The sequence below is a fragment of the Anser brachyrhynchus genome, assembly GCF_964034855.1.
Source record: "Anser brachyrhynchus genome assembly, chromosome: Z".
Taxonomy (NCBI): domain Eukaryota; kingdom Metazoa; phylum Chordata; class Aves; order Anseriformes; family Anatidae; genus Anser; species Anser brachyrhynchus.
The window spans coordinates 49,754,664-49,773,116 of record NC_137697.1 but is presented as its reverse complement, the minus strand read 5'-3'; the positions used below and the strand labels follow the sequence as shown (position 1 = coordinate 49,773,116).

Below are 18,453 nucleotides of genomic sequence, written 5' to 3'. Positions count from 1 at the left end.
ATAGTCTACCAAATCCAGCAAAGGTATGTATTCATACATTATGTGAGTGCATGCATCCCAAACAACCGAGCCACAGAAGAACACCAAAACACTAAAGCCAACCAAAGTACTAACTGGGGCATTGCAACCCTGGTTGCAACTATGAACCTGTACTGGCAACGCAAAGGAGAATTATCAGTGGTCCAACAGGCCCATGAGATGGCCAGCCATAAAGGCCAAGATGGTAGTCATTGTTGGGCCAGAGAAAGAGGGGTGGATCTTCCACTATCCAAGTCATTCAGGGCTTTGAACTACATGTTGTAGTAAAGGAAATGTGACAGAGGAATTTTCCTATTGCCAGTGCTTAAAAGAATGTGTGGAGATCTGGTGCAGCTTTTTGGCAAGTTAACTGCATTGATCCACTCCCCAAGCCTGCCTCCAAGAAACAGTGGTACTAACCATGGCAGAAATACTGACTGAATGGTTGCAAACTCACTCAGTTGCTCAAGCCATGGGGATGACCACCATGAAAGGGCTGGAACATCCTGATGATTGCATGGAATGAATCTGTATGAAGAGTTGCAGGATTGTGTAGAGAATAAAAGATAGAGTCTGTGGGAGGTGGCATGGGTTGGGCCTGGCTGAAATTTAGCTACAAAGGCACGGAGAAGAAAAAGGGAGTAATTTAAGAGTAAACAACATTTGAATGCTATGAAAGATGGAAATGTATCATGGGGAAAGTGTGGAGGACCTTTAAAAAAGGTGTATTGTGAGTGCCAATGAGGTGGGAGCCAAGTGTTAGATGCTGATTGAATCTGGATACACCAAACTGGAACCAGGCCCTCTCTACGCAATCTATAACTGCTATTGTCCAGTGTCACTCAAGAGACCTGGAAGAGACTTCCAACAGAGAGCCCAGAGAGAGAGGATTTGGGGAGATACTAGAGCAACCTGAGGAGACTCCAGAGAGACCCAAAAAGACCTCAAGAAAAACCCTGGAGACAAAATGGGGAGATCACAGGAATGCCTACAGAGAAACAAAGGCGACCTCACATAGGGGAGCTACGGTCAGAGTACACACAGCATGGCTGGTACTGCTTTGCTGACACTCCTGACTTCTCTCCCGTGTGGTTTCCCACACAGGGAAAGAAAGCTATCTCAGGAACTACTGCAGTGAACAACCCAACTTCTCTCCTGAATTACACAGACTTCCCTGCAGAACAGAGGAGTCATGTTAATCATCATTAACATCAAACATATCCATGACAGGAGGGTTTGGTGTCTGACTCCATTTAGTCTCCGCACTGTCAGTTTGGTCTTAAACTGCAAAAACTGGCCTTGAGTCCTTTGTTCCCTATTAATTAATTGCTATTGTGGTTAAATAATTCCAAATACAAATATAAGTGGTATAATTTTAATAAATCATTGTAATTGATAACCATATCAGTATAATAAGGACAATTCTGAATAGTGACTTCAAATGTCCAGGATGGACTCAGTTGAAGCCCTGGAAGGAGCTATCTATTCTGCTGCCTCCATCTGTTCAATCCATATATCATCAGCTCTGTGAGATTAAAATCCATTTAAACAACATCTTTGAATTTTCATTCATATCCTTCTTTCAGCACAAGAGAAGTCAGCTTTCCTCTGGCGTGCTGTTCACATAAACTCGTGGCTTCGAGACTGGTGTGACCGGCAGAACTTTGGGTTCTTTGATCACGGGAAGGTCTATGCTACACAGGGCCTGATGGCACCTGATGGGATGTGCCTCTCTCGGAGAGGGGTAAGGATCTTTGGTCAGGAGTTGGCAGGGCTGATAGACAGGGCTTTAAACTAGAGTCGAAGGGGGAAGGGGCTAAAACCAGGCACGCCGGTGAAGACCTAAGGGAAGGTACGCTAGAATCAGAGGGGCTGTGTGCCAGTGAGGTCCTTCGGGCAGATCCACAAGGTGCTGAGTGTAAGGAGACGCACCTGAAGTGCTTCTACACAAACGCACGCAGTATGAGGAATAAAATGGATGAGCTAGAAGTCCTGGCCCAGTCCTGCAACTACGATATCATCGGCATAAGCGAAACCTGGTGGGATGAGTCCTGTGACTGGGGTGTTGCGATAGATGGTTACAGGCTCTTCAGGAGGGACAGGCAGGGTAGGCGAGGTGGTGGGGTGGCGATGTATGTGAAGCAGGGGCTGGACTGTGTGGAACTTCAGGTCGGCGATGGCAAAGTTGAGAGCCTCTGGGTAAGGATCAAGGGACAAACGAATAAAGGGGATGTCGTTGTGGGAGTCTATTACAGACCGCCTGGCCAGGACGATAGCACCAATAAATTATTCTTTACAGAACTAAGAGAGGCCTCGAGATTAACTCCCCTTGTCCTTATGGGGGACTTCAACTTGCCAGACGTTAACTGGGAGTGCCACACGGCTGACACGAGCAAGTCCAGGAGGTTCATGAAGCACCTAGATGATAACTTCTTGGTGCAGGTGCTAACGGAGCCAACTAGGAAAGGTGCCCTCCTAGACCTGTTGCTAGAAAACAGAGAGGGTCTGGTGGGAGATGTGGTGATTGGTGGCCGCCTTGGTCAAAGCGACCATGAAGTGGTTGAGTTCAAAATTTACGGTGACAGAAGGAAAAGTGCCACCAAAACCTCATCCCTAGATATGGGGAAAGCGGACTTCAGGCTGCTCAGGGAACTAGTCAGCAAAGTCCCCTGGGAAACTGCTCTTGAAGGCCTCGATGTCCACCAGTGCTGGTCATTCTTTAAGCGATGCCTCCTAGAAGCACAAGATCAGGCAATTCCTACATATCGCAAGTCAGGCAGGCAGGGCAGGAGGCCAGCGTGGCTGACCAGGAACATTCTAATGGAGATTAGGCGGAAACAGAGAGTGTTTCGCTACTGGAAGGAGGGCCAGGTGTCATGGAAAGAATACAGGGATGCTGTTCGTGTTGTAGGGAGAAAATTCGTGTGGCCAAAGCACACCTAGAGTTGAAGCTGGCTGTGTCTGTGAGAGAAAATAAAAAGGGCTTTTTCAGATATGTGAATGGAAAAAGGAGAACTAAAGAATACATAGGGCCGCTCCTTGATAGGGAAGGTCTCCTCACAGACAATGACATAGGCAAAGCAGAGATGCTTAACGCCTTCTTTGCCTCTGTCTTCAATGCCGATGATGGGCTTTGGGACCCAGGGTGCCCTGAGCTGGAGGACCGAGACGGTGGGGATGACAAACTCCCAACCGACCCTGAACGTGTGCGGGATTTGCTACTCCACCTGGATCCCTACAAGTCCATGGGTCCGGATGGGATTCATCCCCGGGTGCTGAAAGAGCTGGCGGACGTCATCACGGAACCTCTCTCAATTATTTTTCAACGATCCTGGGAATTTGGAGAGGCCCCGGTAGACTGGAAGCTGGCAAATGTTGTGCCGATTTACAAGAAGGGTCAGAAAGAAGACCATAGCAATTACAGGCCTGTCAGTCTCACGTCAGTGCCTGGTAAAATCATGGAGAAGATGGTTCTCGAACTTATTGAGGCGCACCTGGGGGACAAAGCAGTCATTGGTCCCAGCCAGCATGGGTTTGTGAAGGGTAGGTCCTGCCTAACTAACCTGATTTCCTTTTATGATAAGATCACCCGTATGATGGACCAAGGGAAACCAGCTGATGTGATTTTTTTTGGACTTCAGCAAGGCTTTTGACATGGTTTCCCATAGGATCCTACTGGACAAAATGTCCACCATACAGCTAAATAAAAACATCATATGATGGGTGAGCAATTGGCTAACGGGCAGGGCCCAAAGGGTTATGGTAAATGGGGCTGCGTCAGGCTGGCGGGCGGTCACCAGTGGGGTCCCTCAAGGCTCCATTTTAGGGCCGGTACTTTTCAATATTTTTATAAACGATCTGGATGTAGGAATAGAAGGTATTTTGAGCAAGTTTGCTGATGACACCAAACTTGGAGGAGTTGTGGACTCGAATGAGGGTGGAAAGGCCTTGCAGAGGGATCTGGATAGGTTGGAGAGCTGGGCGATCACCAACCGCATGAAGTTCAATAAGAGCAAGTGCCAGGTCCTGCACCTGGGACGGGGAAACCCTGGCTGCACGTACAGACTGGGCGATGAGACGCTGGAGAGCAGCCTAGAAGAGAGGGATCTGGGGGTCGTGGTAGACAGCAAGTTGAATATGAGCCAGCAGTGTGCCCTGGCGGCCAGGAGGGCCAACCGTGTCCTGGGGTGCATCAAGCACGGCATCGCTAGTAGGTCAAGGGAGGTGATTGTCCCGCTCTACTCTGTGCTGGTGCGGCCTCACCTCGAGTACTGTGTGCAGTTCTGGGCACCACAGTATAAAAAGGACATGAAACTGTTGGAGAGTGTACAGAGGAGGGCTACGAAGATGGTGAAAGGCCTGGAGGGGAAGACATACGAGGAACGGCTGAGGTCACTGGGCCTGTTCAGCCTGGAGAAGAGGAGGCTGAGGGGAGACCTCATCACAGTCTACAACTTCCTCGTAAGGGGGTGTCGAGAGGCAGGAGACCTTTTCTCCATTAACACCAGTGACAGGACCCGCGGGAACGGGGTTAAGCTGAGGCAGGGGAAATTTAGGCTTGACATCAGGAGGGGGTTCTTCACAGAGAGGGTGGTTGCACACTGGAACAGGCTCCCCAGGGAAGTGGTCACTGCACTGAGCCTGTCTGAATTTAAGAAGAGATTGGACTGTGCACTTAGTCACATGGTCTGAACTTTTGGGTAGACCTGTGCGGTGTCAAGAGTTGGACTTGATGATCCTTAAGGGTCCCTTCCAACTCAGGATATTCTATGATTCTATGATTCTATAATGGCCTGTAAGCTTTTACCATCTGCCTGTTACGTCCACACATAGGGAATATTCTTGTTCTCCTGCCATTAAGGCCATTTTTCACCCTTCTAAACCAACAGCTTGGGCAGACCCTTTTCTTACTTCATGTTCCTGGGGCAGTCATCATGCAACTGCCTGAATACTTCTGGGTTCAGGCCACTGTGCAGAGGCTGAGTTGCAGAATTTGACTTGCCTGCAAGAGAACCTGGAGGAAAGCCCAGGGTTAGCTCTTCCCCAGATAGGAGCTGTTGTGATGAAAGCTAGAAGCACCTTCTCTTCAAAACTGCTTTTAAGCTGCTGGTTCCACCTGTGCCACATCACAGCTGTGTAGCATTTACGTTAATGGCTAGTCTTGCACCTCCTTGATTCTGATCCTGACCCACTGCCTTGGCTCCCTGGCTTAACCTCAGGCCTGCCATGTCCCCATGGACCTGCTGTTTTAGCAGTGGACTGAGACAGACCCTGCTTGCTGGCTCAACATCCTTGCTCCTTGCAGCATGTCTTGCTGTCACTCTCAGCTCCCAGCTCACTTTTTCTTACTGCCTTCCCTTGCTGCTCCCTGACACCTGGCTTAGCTATTTGTGTGGCCAGGTCAAGGATTTCACTGAAAAGTCACCCAGAAACCGCTCCCATACACAAACACACCGAATTCCTCAGTAATCTCCATATAGCTGGGATACCAGAAACCTCAGCACCAACAGAATGAAACAGCTTACAAATTCCCCATAACATGGAGTTCAGAGCCAGCCACCTCCAGCAAACAAATATCCTGAGGGGTGAGAGCACTTTCCTTCCCACTCACCCATTCAGGAAAGCTGTCACCCACTCCAGCAATGCCATGGAATGTGCTGGGGAAGGTATGGGATCTAAGAGACCCTTTACTTTTGCAAGCACCATCAAGACAGAGGAACTTCCCAGGCATCTCTTGCTTCTCTTTCTTTTCTGGTAAACTAGATCTCTGTCCCATAACTCAGCAAACAGACTACAGCATGACTGTGGGGATGCAGGCAGCACTGATGTGAGGATGTTCCTAGAGGGAGAGGCAGTCCTAGTAGGCAGAATACACACTCTCACATGTGAGCTTTCCTCAGTAAATGACACCAGAGCTCTACTCCTGCCCTTCCTGGCTAGGCAGCAACACCACGAAGCTTCAGCAGTTCTTCTCTCACCTCCTGCAGACAGCAGCAGGCCTAAGAGGAATTTGGCTATCATCTGTCACCAAGGACAATGCTGCAGAAACCAATCGCTGGTCACACTTCCCTTCAGGCCCCAAGAAGTTAAACTGTCTGCTCAAATGCGTAGGCATAGTTTCCTTCACTCCTAAGTAGCCCTGTGAATCAAGGCAGCAGAGTTTGCCTAAGCTACATAGGCTACCTCTCTGGCTTGCATGCAGACTTCTCTGGCTGTCCAGAATACTCTCAGGGACAACACTACAGAGCTTTGCAACACAGCCAGCTCTGCAGGCAGAGAGGGGAGGCCAGAAGCCTGGCTTTGCCCTGCATTCCCTCACAAACCTCCTTTCCCTCCTGGTACTCAGTTACTTGCCATTAAACTTTTCGATAGGCTGGTTGGACAACCCGGGCTCTTCACAGTTACACAGCTCCAGGACTTGTACGGCAGACCCCACAGGATTTTATGCAGACCTTTCCATTTGCACCTCGCTGTGCTAGGGCCAGGCTTCCCCCCACACATGGTCATCAGTTCTAACAAACTTCTCCTGAGATCCAGGGCCTGGGACTCCAGCCAGCCCTGTTGCCCTCCCAAAAAACAGCCTTGCCCTGCCACAGGAAGCCATTCTCGTGCCCTGGGAGAGGACAACAGAGCTGCTTTTTACTAGACACTGCTGCTCACCGCTGCTCCGGTGTCTTCTGTACTTCACATAAAGGGTGGCCCTAAGCATGCTTATCACTCTGGGCACAGTGACCTCTTCATGGCTGCATTGTAAAGTATGTTTCTGGCGCGCTCCAGTGTGCTTGACACCATGTCTTTGGCACCCAAAAAAAGAGAAAAAAAAAATCACCTGAGGAGAGAGGGAAGAAGAAAAGGACTATTGGCTACCCCAGGCAGGAGCGAGGGTTCAGGAGCAAGAGCTGGCCCCATCTCAGCGGCGCCTGTCTTGACACCTGCCATGTCACGGAGTAATTGGCAAAGTTACCTCTGCCCTGGGCCCTGCTGGAAGGAGTGGCATGCCCACGGTCGGGCAGGATCTCTTCCTGCTTCTTCAACAGAAGCAGGGCAAAGTCCACTTTGCCCTGCTGCTGGCAGCTACTTGCATTAAGGAGTGGATCTGGTGCTGAGGCAGTCTGTGCCTGAGCTTGGCTGCTTCCTGGGGAAGAGCTGCACAGCTGAAAAGCACCTGCCGAAAGCCCCTACTCTCCTGGGGTGGGGTGACAGTGTCACAGGTAAGAAAGAACATGTAAGAAGCACTGGCTTTGAGTATTCTTCATCTCACGTCGCAGGCAGAGGCTGTAGCTTTACCCCAGCAGGGCATATGCTTGGGATCATTCTTATAAGGCTGTTGGGCTTCCTTTGTACTCCTGGGCCTTCTGTGCTAGCAATAACTTGATTTCCATTTATTACCTAGTGTTGTTTAACCCGGCAGGCAGCTAAGCACCACACAGCCATTCACTTGCTCCCCACCCTGACCTGGGATGGGGAGAGCACTGAAAAAAGGTAAAAGTGCAAGAATTCACAGGATGAGATAGGGGTAGCTTACTAATAAATAAATGAAAAATAAAAATTTTTAAAGTGATGCACCATGCAATTGCTCACCACCAGCTGACCAATACCCATCCAGTCTCCAAGGAACAGCAGCCCGCCAGCCAACTCCCCCCAGCTGTTTTGTTGAGCATGACACCACATGGCATGGGACATCCCTCTGGCCAGCCTGGCCAATTGTCCTGGTTCTGTCCCCTCCCAGCTCCTGGTGCACCTCCAGCCTCCCTCCTCGCTGGCAGGGCAGCACCAGGAGCTGAAAAATCCTGGGCTCTGTGCAGGCACTGCTCTGCAACAACTGAAACACCGGTGTGTTATCAGCATTGTTCTCATCCTGAATCCAAACCGCAGCACCATGTCAGCTACTATGAAGAAAATCAACACTATCCCAACCAAAACCAGGACACATGGCCACTCTTTCTGCCACCCACGTGGGAAGAGAGTGAGCTGGAATAGTTTCTCCAGTAACATCATTGAAGGAAAAGCTGTGCAGAGCTGAGCTGTGGGACAAAGTATCCTTGAGCTTGCAGCCAAGCACACCCCTTTCTGGAAGCAGAAATTGTGCCATGGCTCTGGAACAACCTTCCAGGCCAAATTCACCTTTCTACATCAGGCTGAACAAACCCATTTTGTCTCAATCTGCCCTTGAACATCCAGTGCTCCAGGACTCTGCTACCCCTCTCGGCCTCCACTGGACTTACTCTGCAAATGGTCATGCCTTTCTTGTGGTAAGGAGCCAATAACCCAAAAACAATGTTCACATATACTGTAACAATGGCCAAACACAGACGGTGAATCACTTAATTCTGGAAATTTATTCTGGAATTAATCTGCTGGCTACAGTCATGCCAAGAGAGATCAACTAGGGCATGGTTGGCCTTCACTGATGCCAAGGGTTCATTTCTGACATGTACAATTGGTTGTCCACCAGGACTCACAGGTCCTTTTCTGCAAAGCTACTTTCTCTTCATTCAGTGCCATTCCTGTACCAGTGCATGGCCTCAGTCCCTTGCATGTGCATGACTTCACAACTGCCTTTGTCAAATTTCAAATGGTTCATGCTTGGCCCATTCCTCCAGCCTGTCTGGGTTCTGCTTGAATAGCAGCCCTGCCTCCCACTTTTACTGCTCCTTAAAATTGTATTTATTTTTTTTTCAGTGAAATGTATGCAAAGGCAACGTGTCCTATCATCCGTGTAGTTACTACAGACACTAAATTGTGCTGGACTAAATACTAATCCCTGAGGGCTTGGTCTATTCCTCATGACACATGCCCAGCTACCAGTTGGACTTTGTACCACAGATTTTTTTGCACCCAGTGGTCCAGCTAGTTTTCCATCCACCTTACAGCTAACTTGTCAATTCCTACATCACCAATTAGGATAGAAGGGAGACAATGCCAAAGGCCTTGCTAAAGTGTACAATGACCATTCATTTCTCTCCTCCTGCCCAGTGAGCCTGAACCATCTCTTCATAGAGTGACTTCCAAGGAAGATTTCCCCTATAACTTTCCGGATGACTGAGGTGAAACTAACTGGCCTGTTGTTCCCTGACCAGACTCCATGCTTTCTTGAAGGTGAGTGTGAGCTTACCTTTTTCAAGTTCCTGCAACCCTTGATATAGCTGGGTAAGTCAAGGTGAAGAAATAGTCCGTGAAATTCTATGACAGGTTAAAAGTTTAGCTATCTTGATGCATATGTCTATGAAATGCTGAAGAACAGTGTGCTAAAGGTATTCTGGAAGCTCAAACAACAGCTCTGTGACTATAAATATTCCTTCTGTAATTTCAACAAAGACAAATTTTAATATTTAAGAGAGGAAGTATTAAGCATAGATCCAAACTTTTCATGCTGTAAATTATTATACTCCTATGAAAGTCATTTTACAGTGGCTAAAGACTGGACTCTATCCGTCTCTTCGGTGGTAGCTAAGATTTCATTGTCTTCTTCTTTAGTTAAACCTAGCATCCAAAGAAAATGCAGTTAGCATTTTTTCCTTCCTCAGGTGTTCAGGTGCGTATCTGCTATAGACATTCTGCCATGATTCAATCGCATCCCCAAGAATCCTGTTGCCAAAAGGGCCATTCTGCTACTGTAGCTTTTAATGCAGGAGGTTAGTCACTAATCAGACCCAGAGCTGGTGTGACCCTGTGCTCCCTCTTATCCCATTTGCCTGAGCTAACCATGCCTGGACAGGGCACTTGTCTGGTCAGGGAGTGAGCTGCTTCAGGAAAGCAACTCAACCAAAAAGCTAATCACTGCTTTGCTGGTGAGCTTTCAGGGAGGGCAATCATCCCAACTGTTTCCCCTGACACCAGGAGCAGAGTCAGAACAAGGGAGGGGTGTGAACATGTGAAGAGGGAAGGCAGGAACGGGCCTTAGCACCTAAAACTTTGAGCAGAGTCAGATGTGGAGCCTTTCTGGGGGAAATGCAAGAAACATCAAAGTATGGGAGAAACTCTTCCCCTGCCTGTTCAATGTGGCATGAAACAAATGTCAAACTATGTATTAGCAATATCTTTATTTTCACTGAAGAGGCTGCTTCTTGGTAGTAGACAGCCTAAATTTGGTGAAGGTAACATGGATTAGGTAGCACTTCTCCAGGTCTGCTGCAGTGAATGTGCTCCTCTGTGTAGAAAGGGGATATTCAGGCAGTCCTATTATTGCCATTTACCTTGATCCCTCTAATTATTATTATTTTTTTCTGCCAGAAGTTCTTCTTTTTCCCATTTTTTTATGGTTTCAGCCCACTCTCAGTCACAGAATTTATTGTTCTGTAACTGTAATTCTAGAGATGGATCCAGTGCAACATCACCAACTCGGAGGCTGACTGACTCACTGACTTCTCATTTACAGGACTGTAAATCAGACCCGAATAAAGCCACTTGTAGAGCTGCTTTTCCTGGATATACGATTACATTTTAGTAAAGAATAATACACTTATTGAAATAGCCCTTTAACATGGAACTGAAAGTAGAAGTGTCCTTCCAACTTGTCCTTGTTCTTCCCTCCTGTTTGCTTGATAAAGCATTATAAAAATTACTGTAATTTTTCTGGTGTACTGATGGCACCAGAAACAATGTTCTTGTGTGTTCTCAGTTTGTCTAGAACAATTCTAGCAATCTGTTATCTTTTACGTGTTAGACTATTTTTCGTACTTCCCTGACTTGGAGGAGGTAGGAAACTGAGCAGGGACAAGTTCTGCTAGAGAGTGACTATATGCAGCGCCATGTTTCCTATTATAATAATTCCTGAGTTTATTTTTATGGGATTGAGACAGTAAAATTGCAATAATGAAAGTTTTTTGTTTTTTTATTTGTTCTAGAAAGAACTTCCCTGTCCAATCATTACAATGGCTAACTATATTTTGTTTACGTTCAGAGCTTATCTGTACATGGAGATTGTTTTGGGTCAAGTTCCACAAGCCAAAGAAACCATCCAGTACATGAGAGGATCAACCCAGGACTGTTGACCTTGAAATGAACTTTGGCTTGTTTTGTGTCAGTTGAGTCTCTCTCTAGTTGTACTTGTTCTTCTTCATTTCACTGTGTTAGCTACAATTTCTCCTGTTTCAACTCTGTGCAAATGAGAGTGCAAACACACCTTTGGTTATTTTGAAAAGTGCCAGACTGAATTGTAATTATACAAATTGGTCAACTTTTTGTTTGTTTGTTTGTTTTACTTGTTTCTTCTGTATTTGTTTTTGTTTGTTTGTTGTTTCCAGACCTAAGTTGCACTGAACGTGTTGTCAGAGAGCTGAAACACACAGGAACAACAAGCACAGCATCAATCACCTTCTCAGCCACAGTACAGAGCCCTTCCACACCATCAGTTGTGCTGCGAATCGATTCATGGCATTCCTGGACACAGCTCTTGTCACCTACATTTCCTCAAGATTCTGCAAAGCCCAAACCCTTTCCTGAAAATGCACTTTGTGACATTGTTCTGGGCTCACAGAAGCTGCAGAGCTGCTGTGTGGAGCTGCTGTCTGCTGCCGTGTGAGTCCTTCCTGCACACAGTTTGCATTCTTCAATTTACAGCTATGCAGCCACCCAGCGGCTGGTGCATGTGCAAACCGAAGCTTTGCTGCTTTTAGAGAAACAACACAGTAACCAAGCCGAGAGGAGTTATAGCAGGGACAACTGGGATTTATTATTATTATTTTATTTAAGCTTAATGTTAACAATATTTATCATATTCCAGTTTGTCTTCATGCTGAGTTTTCTCATTACTGAATTCTAGCATTTTGGTTATTTCAGCGACAGCAACAAAGAAAACAGAAACCATGTTTAGCCTGCTTATGGTCATTCCAGTTTTTGTCATTTGTTTCTTGGCTGCATTTCTCCTTTCCTTCCTTTATATTAATTTCACATTCCTCCTCCTTTTGCCAGTTACTGGAAAAGCTCAAATATAAATAACAAATTGTTTAGTTTCTGCTTTGAAAAATGAAACAAACATACAAGTTTTGATGGGAGAATGAGAACGTTGGGTTTTAGGTTATTTCATCTTCTCCAGGTCATCCTGGTATGGTCTCGCCCAGCCCACCTGGTCTTGGTGGGGTGAGCTTGACCATGCAGCCCTCTGAATAAGGTCCCTCCCAGCTCTGTGGAAGTTTTGGTTCAGGCTGCATGCTCTGCCTAGAAATGCTGATGCTTTCTAAGCTGGGACAAGCCAGGGCACTGGGCTGCAGGAGAAGGGGCTGGAGAGAATCCGGTCTTTGCCATCCTGGTGAGGACTGGATTCTCCCAGCTTGGCCCATAGTAGACCCGTTCCTGGGTCAGGGTGTGAAGAAACTGCTGCAGGCATGGAGCCCCTGCCCGGGCAGTCTGTCCCCAGTGTCTCCCCTGTCCCGTAACCCCAGTATCATGTCCTTCTGTTCTCTGCCCCTAAGTGTCCCTGAGGCACAACTGGGAGCTATGGGGAGATGACGGCCCGGGGCAGGGTGTGCAGGACAGAAGGGAGATTCCCCCAGCCCCACTCTGGCCAGTGTCCCCAGCAAGTGCAGGCTGCCCATGATGTAGGAGGTGAGGGAAGCACCAAACACAGAGTGACCCCAGATGTTCTCTGTATGGCATCAGCAGCCCATGTGGTGCAGCCCCATTGCCTCTGCATGCCTTTCTGCACGGCTCATGTCCCTGGGTGTGCCTTTTCCACACAGCCTATCTCTGTCAGTGTGCCCTTGTGGATGGCACAGCTGCCTCGGTGTGCCTTTCTCACAGCCCTGCTGCCTCGACGTGACTTTCTGCACAGCCAGAGTGCCTCAGCATGCCTTTGAACTGCCCTTGTGCCCAGGACTGAAAGGTACTTGCAGGCCCCCAGGCCAAACAGAAGGCACTCATAGGCCCCGGGTTGAACAGAAAGGAATTCAGACAATCCTGGTTGAAACGAAATGACTCCTGGAAGCCTCTGGCTTGTATAAAATAGCAACTGGTGCCCCTGCTGCACACAGATGGGCACTCAGAGGACCCTGTGATGCATGGAAAGGCACTTGGAGGCCCCTGGGCCACGGAGAAGGGCCTTCGGAGGACCCTGGGTCAAACCATCAATGGGCAACACAGAGAGGCACTTGCAGGGCCCTAATGCTTGCACAAAGGCATTCAAAGGTGCCTATGCCACATGGATGAAGGTAAAATGAGGCCACTGGGTCAAAGAGAAAAGCAGTCAGAGGTTCCTGGCCTATACAGAAAGGCACTTAGAGTACCCCAAGTCTAACAGAAAAGAATAGAAGCCCCTGGGCAACACAGAAATACTCTTGGAGTTACCTGCATTGAACAGAAAAGAGCCTGAAGGCACCCGTGGTCAAATAGTGGAGGCAAGTAGATGCCCTACCACCTTAGGAACCTGGAGGCACCTGAGCCACACAGAAGAGTTTTCCAAGGACTACAAGGTGCACAGAAAGGCACTTGAAATGCCTGGGGATGTGTAGAAAGGTGCTGAAAGAAATACACATTGGTTAGAGAAGCATTTTGAAGCCCTTGTGACACAATGAAAAAAGTAAGCAACAAACTATTTTTAAGGCCTCTGGATTGAACAGAAAAGTTCTTGAAGAATTGGAAGATGAGTAGGATGTGTAGAGACACTACTGTGTTATTCGCAGAGAAGTGAAGGCTAGTAGAGTGGATTATCAGTTTTATATAGTTTATCTGTAAGCAGTCTAGCTAAGGAAAAATAAAGCTCTTAAGATGCGATACAAAATACCAGTAGCTGTTCTATATGTCTTCTCCCAACGACAAGATCTTCATCTGCTGCTCGTTTTCACTGTCATGTCAGGTAAATTATATCTCAGTTTTAATGATTTCCACTCATATGCAGAAATCTATACCTTAACTGAAATGGTACTTGAATAAGCAAGCCTGGTGTGAGGCTGAGGAGTAGCTTGAGAGCTATTGATGCTTGGGCTTTTAATGCTCTCCAGATATTCACAACAGCTTGGATGGCAAGTCACACTGTTCATTTTTCATGGTGTCACTCAGGTGCTGGTGTGGACACTCTGAATCACTTGTAGGGAACAACCTGAGCATGCTGTCTCTGGGCATCACAACAGAGGGAGCTCACCAAAGGGCAAATGTGAGGTGCTCATTTTATCCATAAATTGTTGGAGAGTAGTGAGATAAAAAGCTCTGCTGAAAACACAGAAGTATTCGGTACAGTCACAGCTAAAGCTAGCCATTGAAAGGATTTCACAGTGATGAAGGGCCAGCAGAAAACAGCAGATGAAAGTCAATGGCAGAAAATGTAAAATAAATGCATTAATGGGAAGGCCACGTACTTAATATCATGTGCAATTCTGATTACTCATTCTCGAACATTCTCAAAAAAGTTATAATGCAGACATAAGAGGTACAAACGAGGATGATATGGGTTATCAAAGGTATTTAATAGATTTTCTACAGCTGGAAAGCACTCAAGCTAGTCAACTGCACCATGAAAAGCAAACATAGAATCACAGGATGGTTTGGGTTGGAAGGGACCTTAAAGATCATCTAATTCCAACCCTCCTTAATATTTTTAATCCTTATGCCATTCCAGGGGCTCTTTAGCAACCTTATTTAATCTATGTAGAAGCAAAATTTTACATTTAAAATTGAACACTGATTAAGGCCCATACTGAATTCATGCCCTTGTTTTGTCTAAGCCCTGTTTATCTGTGCTTGTATTTACAGGTACATTTGATAGTTACTGCAGAGCATGTCTGAAGAAGGACCCTTACCACAGCTATCTGTCATTCTCAGACTGTTAGGGCCTTTACTATGTTATCTGTGTTCTGTATTTCTGCCTGTTATAAGGAGAGAAAATAAAAGCTAATGCTCACAAATGCTAAAGTCTCTGTATTGCTCTACTGAATCTTGTTCAGGTTATTTGATGAAAGATCTCATCTAAAATTCAACCAAAACAGAGGTGAGTAGACTAATAGGGCAGGATAGAACACTTTAGGCTACTTGATGTTGAACTTTTTTCTCAGTATGACAAAGTAAAAATATTAATTGTCATAGGAATTGTCTAAACTTTAAATTTCCACAAGTTTTAATATTCAGGCATAATTCATCAATTCAGAGTTCTACATTCTTTTACTTAGCTCTTCAGTCTGCAGTGAAGAGATTATAAACTTTCCCCTTCTATAATGGTTTGGTCATTTGTGAGGTTTCAGACACTGCTCTTCCCTTTTAGTTCAAGTAATGAAAGCACTTGCTTCTAAAAGCAAAACCTGAGGCTCAACCCTTAGGCTTAAACCTTCTTTTCACTTACTTGATATTTTTTGCCCTTGCGGGCCTAGTGTTAAATTTATAATTGTATTTACTTAACAGCTTCTGGTGGAATGTTATCTAATGTACATATATAAATGGTATAGCAATCTCACATACACAAAATACATTTTTTTATCTTTCCAGCAGGAGAAGTCTTAAAGGTTGCATATTCAGTCTTAATGTTCTTCCCTCCCATATAGACATATCTAATAATTTCACATGACTGGAAAAATCAGCTTTTTATTCAGAGAGGATATCAAGTTCTTCCAGTAACCTCCAAGTTTTTGTTTTTGTTGTTGTTGTTTTTAAAGTTTTGAGGAAAAAAATCTTTTTTTTTTTTTTGTCATTTTATTGAGAATTCTAAGATTATAATTGTCATATGAAATAGTTGGGAAAAAAGGACTTTTGTTTTTAAAATCTCAGATATCCACTGAAAATATCTTTATAAGTAAAGTTTTCATGTAGCACTGAAGATCATGTACATCTATTGTTTGCAGTTATCATTTAAAGAATATCACAGTATTACAATTTTCTCTTTTTAATAAAATAAACTTTTATGCTTCTCCTGTTTCTTGAACCTGATCATCCAACTTTCCATTTGTTTGAATTTCTATTTAAAATTGTAAAAATGTAGATGGCCAAAGCTGGATGCAGTACTAAATCTACCAGCGCCTGTATAATGACTTTACTAATTCCTCAACACTGATGGAATTACCCTACCCAAGGGATTCTAGTATCACTGTTTCATTCACAGTTTCTTTCTACTGGCAGTGGGTATCATGAGTAATAATAACAAATAATTCAACCAAGCAGCTTCCACCTGGGAACAAAAATATGGGGTAGCTATACACTTTATGATCTGAAATTTTCTTTCTCACCAGGTGAGTTCTGAAAGCTATTCAGTATAATCCGTAAAATATTATATCCCTTCTCCTAAGTGAAGATGTTCTCTATCTTGGTGTCTTTAGCAAAGATGATGAGAACGCATATATTTTGTGCTGTGCTGTGGTCAGTAAAGGAAGTCTTGGAAAAAGATATCCCCAAACATAAAATGTGAAGAATTGCAGTGGTAATCTCCAGTTTAACTAACAATTTATTGTGTATTCTATCACTTTTTTTTTTTTTTCTGTATTCCAGGGAAGAGCTTTCATATTTCTTCTGTTTAGAAAATCAGTTATCAAAGAAAGATTTTTTTTTTTTAGATCAGTATGATTTGCTGATACACCTTTTCGTTATTTATTACATTTTGTATTCTACATTTTTTGTTATTTTTTATTTTGGAGAAATACTTAAGTTCTGTGACAGCCTAGCCAGAAAAAGGTTCTCTTTAGGGGCTCCTTTGAACTGCAGAGGTGATTTTTGAGATGCATCCTCTCTATGCTTTACTTTCCCCATTACTTATCTAAGGACCATCAGCTAGCAATGGGAAATGCTTTCGTTTTCTGCAGAGAATGTAAACTTTCTTTGCTGCCAAATTAGACTTTATTCAATCAAAAATTGACAAAATTGCCATTGTGGGTTTTTTTTTGGTGTTTTGTTTTGTTTTGTTTTTTTCTATGAATTTAGGTTATTTTTATATAAGTACGCTTTCCACCAAAAATTAAAATAAAATAAAATAAAAGTCAAGAGCTTAAAAAAAATAATCTTTTTCTGGCACAGTTTCAAACATTCTGAAGAATGATCACATACATATATTTAAGAGTTTCTTGCATTGGGCCTGATTTGTAGTTTATGCCCCAAGGTGAACCCAGGTTTTGGTTTGAAAGCAACCTGTAATTCAGTAGGAAAAAAAATCTGATTAAGAACAGCTGGACAAGATCTTCCCTCCACTCTGACAGTCTAAAAAGATTGCTTCCAAAATACACTTCCCAGGAATTCTCTGGATTCACTTCTACTTCCAGCTTATCTTTGGTAGCAGCAAGTTTGATATGCGTTTCTGCACTATGACCACAGTGTAAGGATGATGACTTTTTCAGTTGAGTCATTGTGACTAGTGCCCCCTGCTCCTGACCCCTGGTAATATGGTTAACATAATCAACGCCATTTGGAAAGAAAGTGGCCATGATCTGTAAGCGAGCTGGTCACGTATCAACCCCTTTCTCCCTGCCAGCACTGTGAGGTCCCGGGCTTTGGGCCAAGCCATCCGGGGTGCAGTGACCCCCTCAGGGCACAGGGAAGCATGACAGCACAGGGAGCACTGCCTGTGCAGCTGCAGGTCCCAGGTGGGACTTGGACTGCTGCTGGGTGGCAAAACCCGTGATCCTGCGCTGGCCAGGGATGTCTCCACCATCACTGGCTTCCTCCAAGGGCTGAGTGAGTGACTTGTGTACTTTTAGGTAAATTCTGAATCTGGATTATGATTATTATGTTGAAGGCCAAGTAGATTTGACCTGATCTGCAGAGGGCACAGGTGATTAGAACAAACACTGAAGTAACGATAAGCTACACTGATTCTAAAACCCTGTGCTTCATTAATTACAAAAATCTGTGAAATAATAAATCTTTAATTATAGCTGCAACTTCTTAATGTCCTCATTTTGCACAGGATCCCTAAAGAACTTTTCTGTCCACGTAGCGCTGGGTGACAGTCATGAGACAAAGAGGGTTTGAGAATCAAAAGAGTATCCCACAAAAGACAAGAAAATATTATCTAATGAATAGCATGTGTAGAGGTTGGATCATAATGCCCCGCACACAATTTTTTCTCTGTTTGTGTAAAGTCTGTGTTAATCTAGTTATTTCCTACAGGATCTGGATGCTTTTTATCTCTTCCACTCATGAAGCTGTGAGCGCAGAGCATCAATGATCAAGATGTGAAATGAGGACCAGAGGGTCTCCATCCCCATTTCATCATTCTCCTGTTCCCCCTGATTTTATAAAGTAGAAGGGTTCTTTCAGGTGGAGGTAGGTGGAAAGTTATTCTTTTGCTATAATATGGCATTAAAAGGTCAAGCAGGTTTTTTATTTTTATTTTTTTTTCTCATGTCTTCTTGCTTCTGCAGACTATGGGATTAGAAAGAAAGTCAATTGACTGGTTCAGATTTGACATTGATATAGCGGAAATGTATTCCACAGCTTTTTGTTCTAGACACTGGCTAGTGGAGACAATACAAGCCCTGGCATTAAGATGGATGGGTTACAAATACCAAGAAAATCTAGACTTGAGAC

General features: G+C 45.0%; 1 protein-coding gene across 2 annotated transcripts; it reads left to right on the top strand.

Annotated features, from left to right (window-relative positions):
- The first annotated feature begins 8,994 nt into the window (after window positions 1–8,994).
- On the top strand, window positions 8,995–18,106 carry LOC308186034 (uncharacterized protein). 2 transcript variants are annotated; one of them, XM_080574875.1, is made up of 3 exons: window positions 8,995–9,117; window positions 11,265–11,538; window positions 18,034–18,106. In XM_080574875.1, the coding sequence occupies exons 1-3, from the start codon at window positions 9,057–9,059 to the stop codon at window positions 18,089–18,091; spliced, it is 393 nt and encodes a 130-aa protein (XP_080431001.1). In that variant the 5' UTR covers window positions 8,995–9,056; the 3' UTR covers window positions 18,092–18,106. The 2 variants fall into 2 exon arrangements, with proteins under 2 accessions (XP_080431001.1, XP_080431002.1); XM_080574876.1 differs by lacking the exon at window positions 18,034–18,106 and adding an exon at window positions 14,704–18,014.
- Window positions 18,107–18,453: the final 347 nt, after the last annotated feature.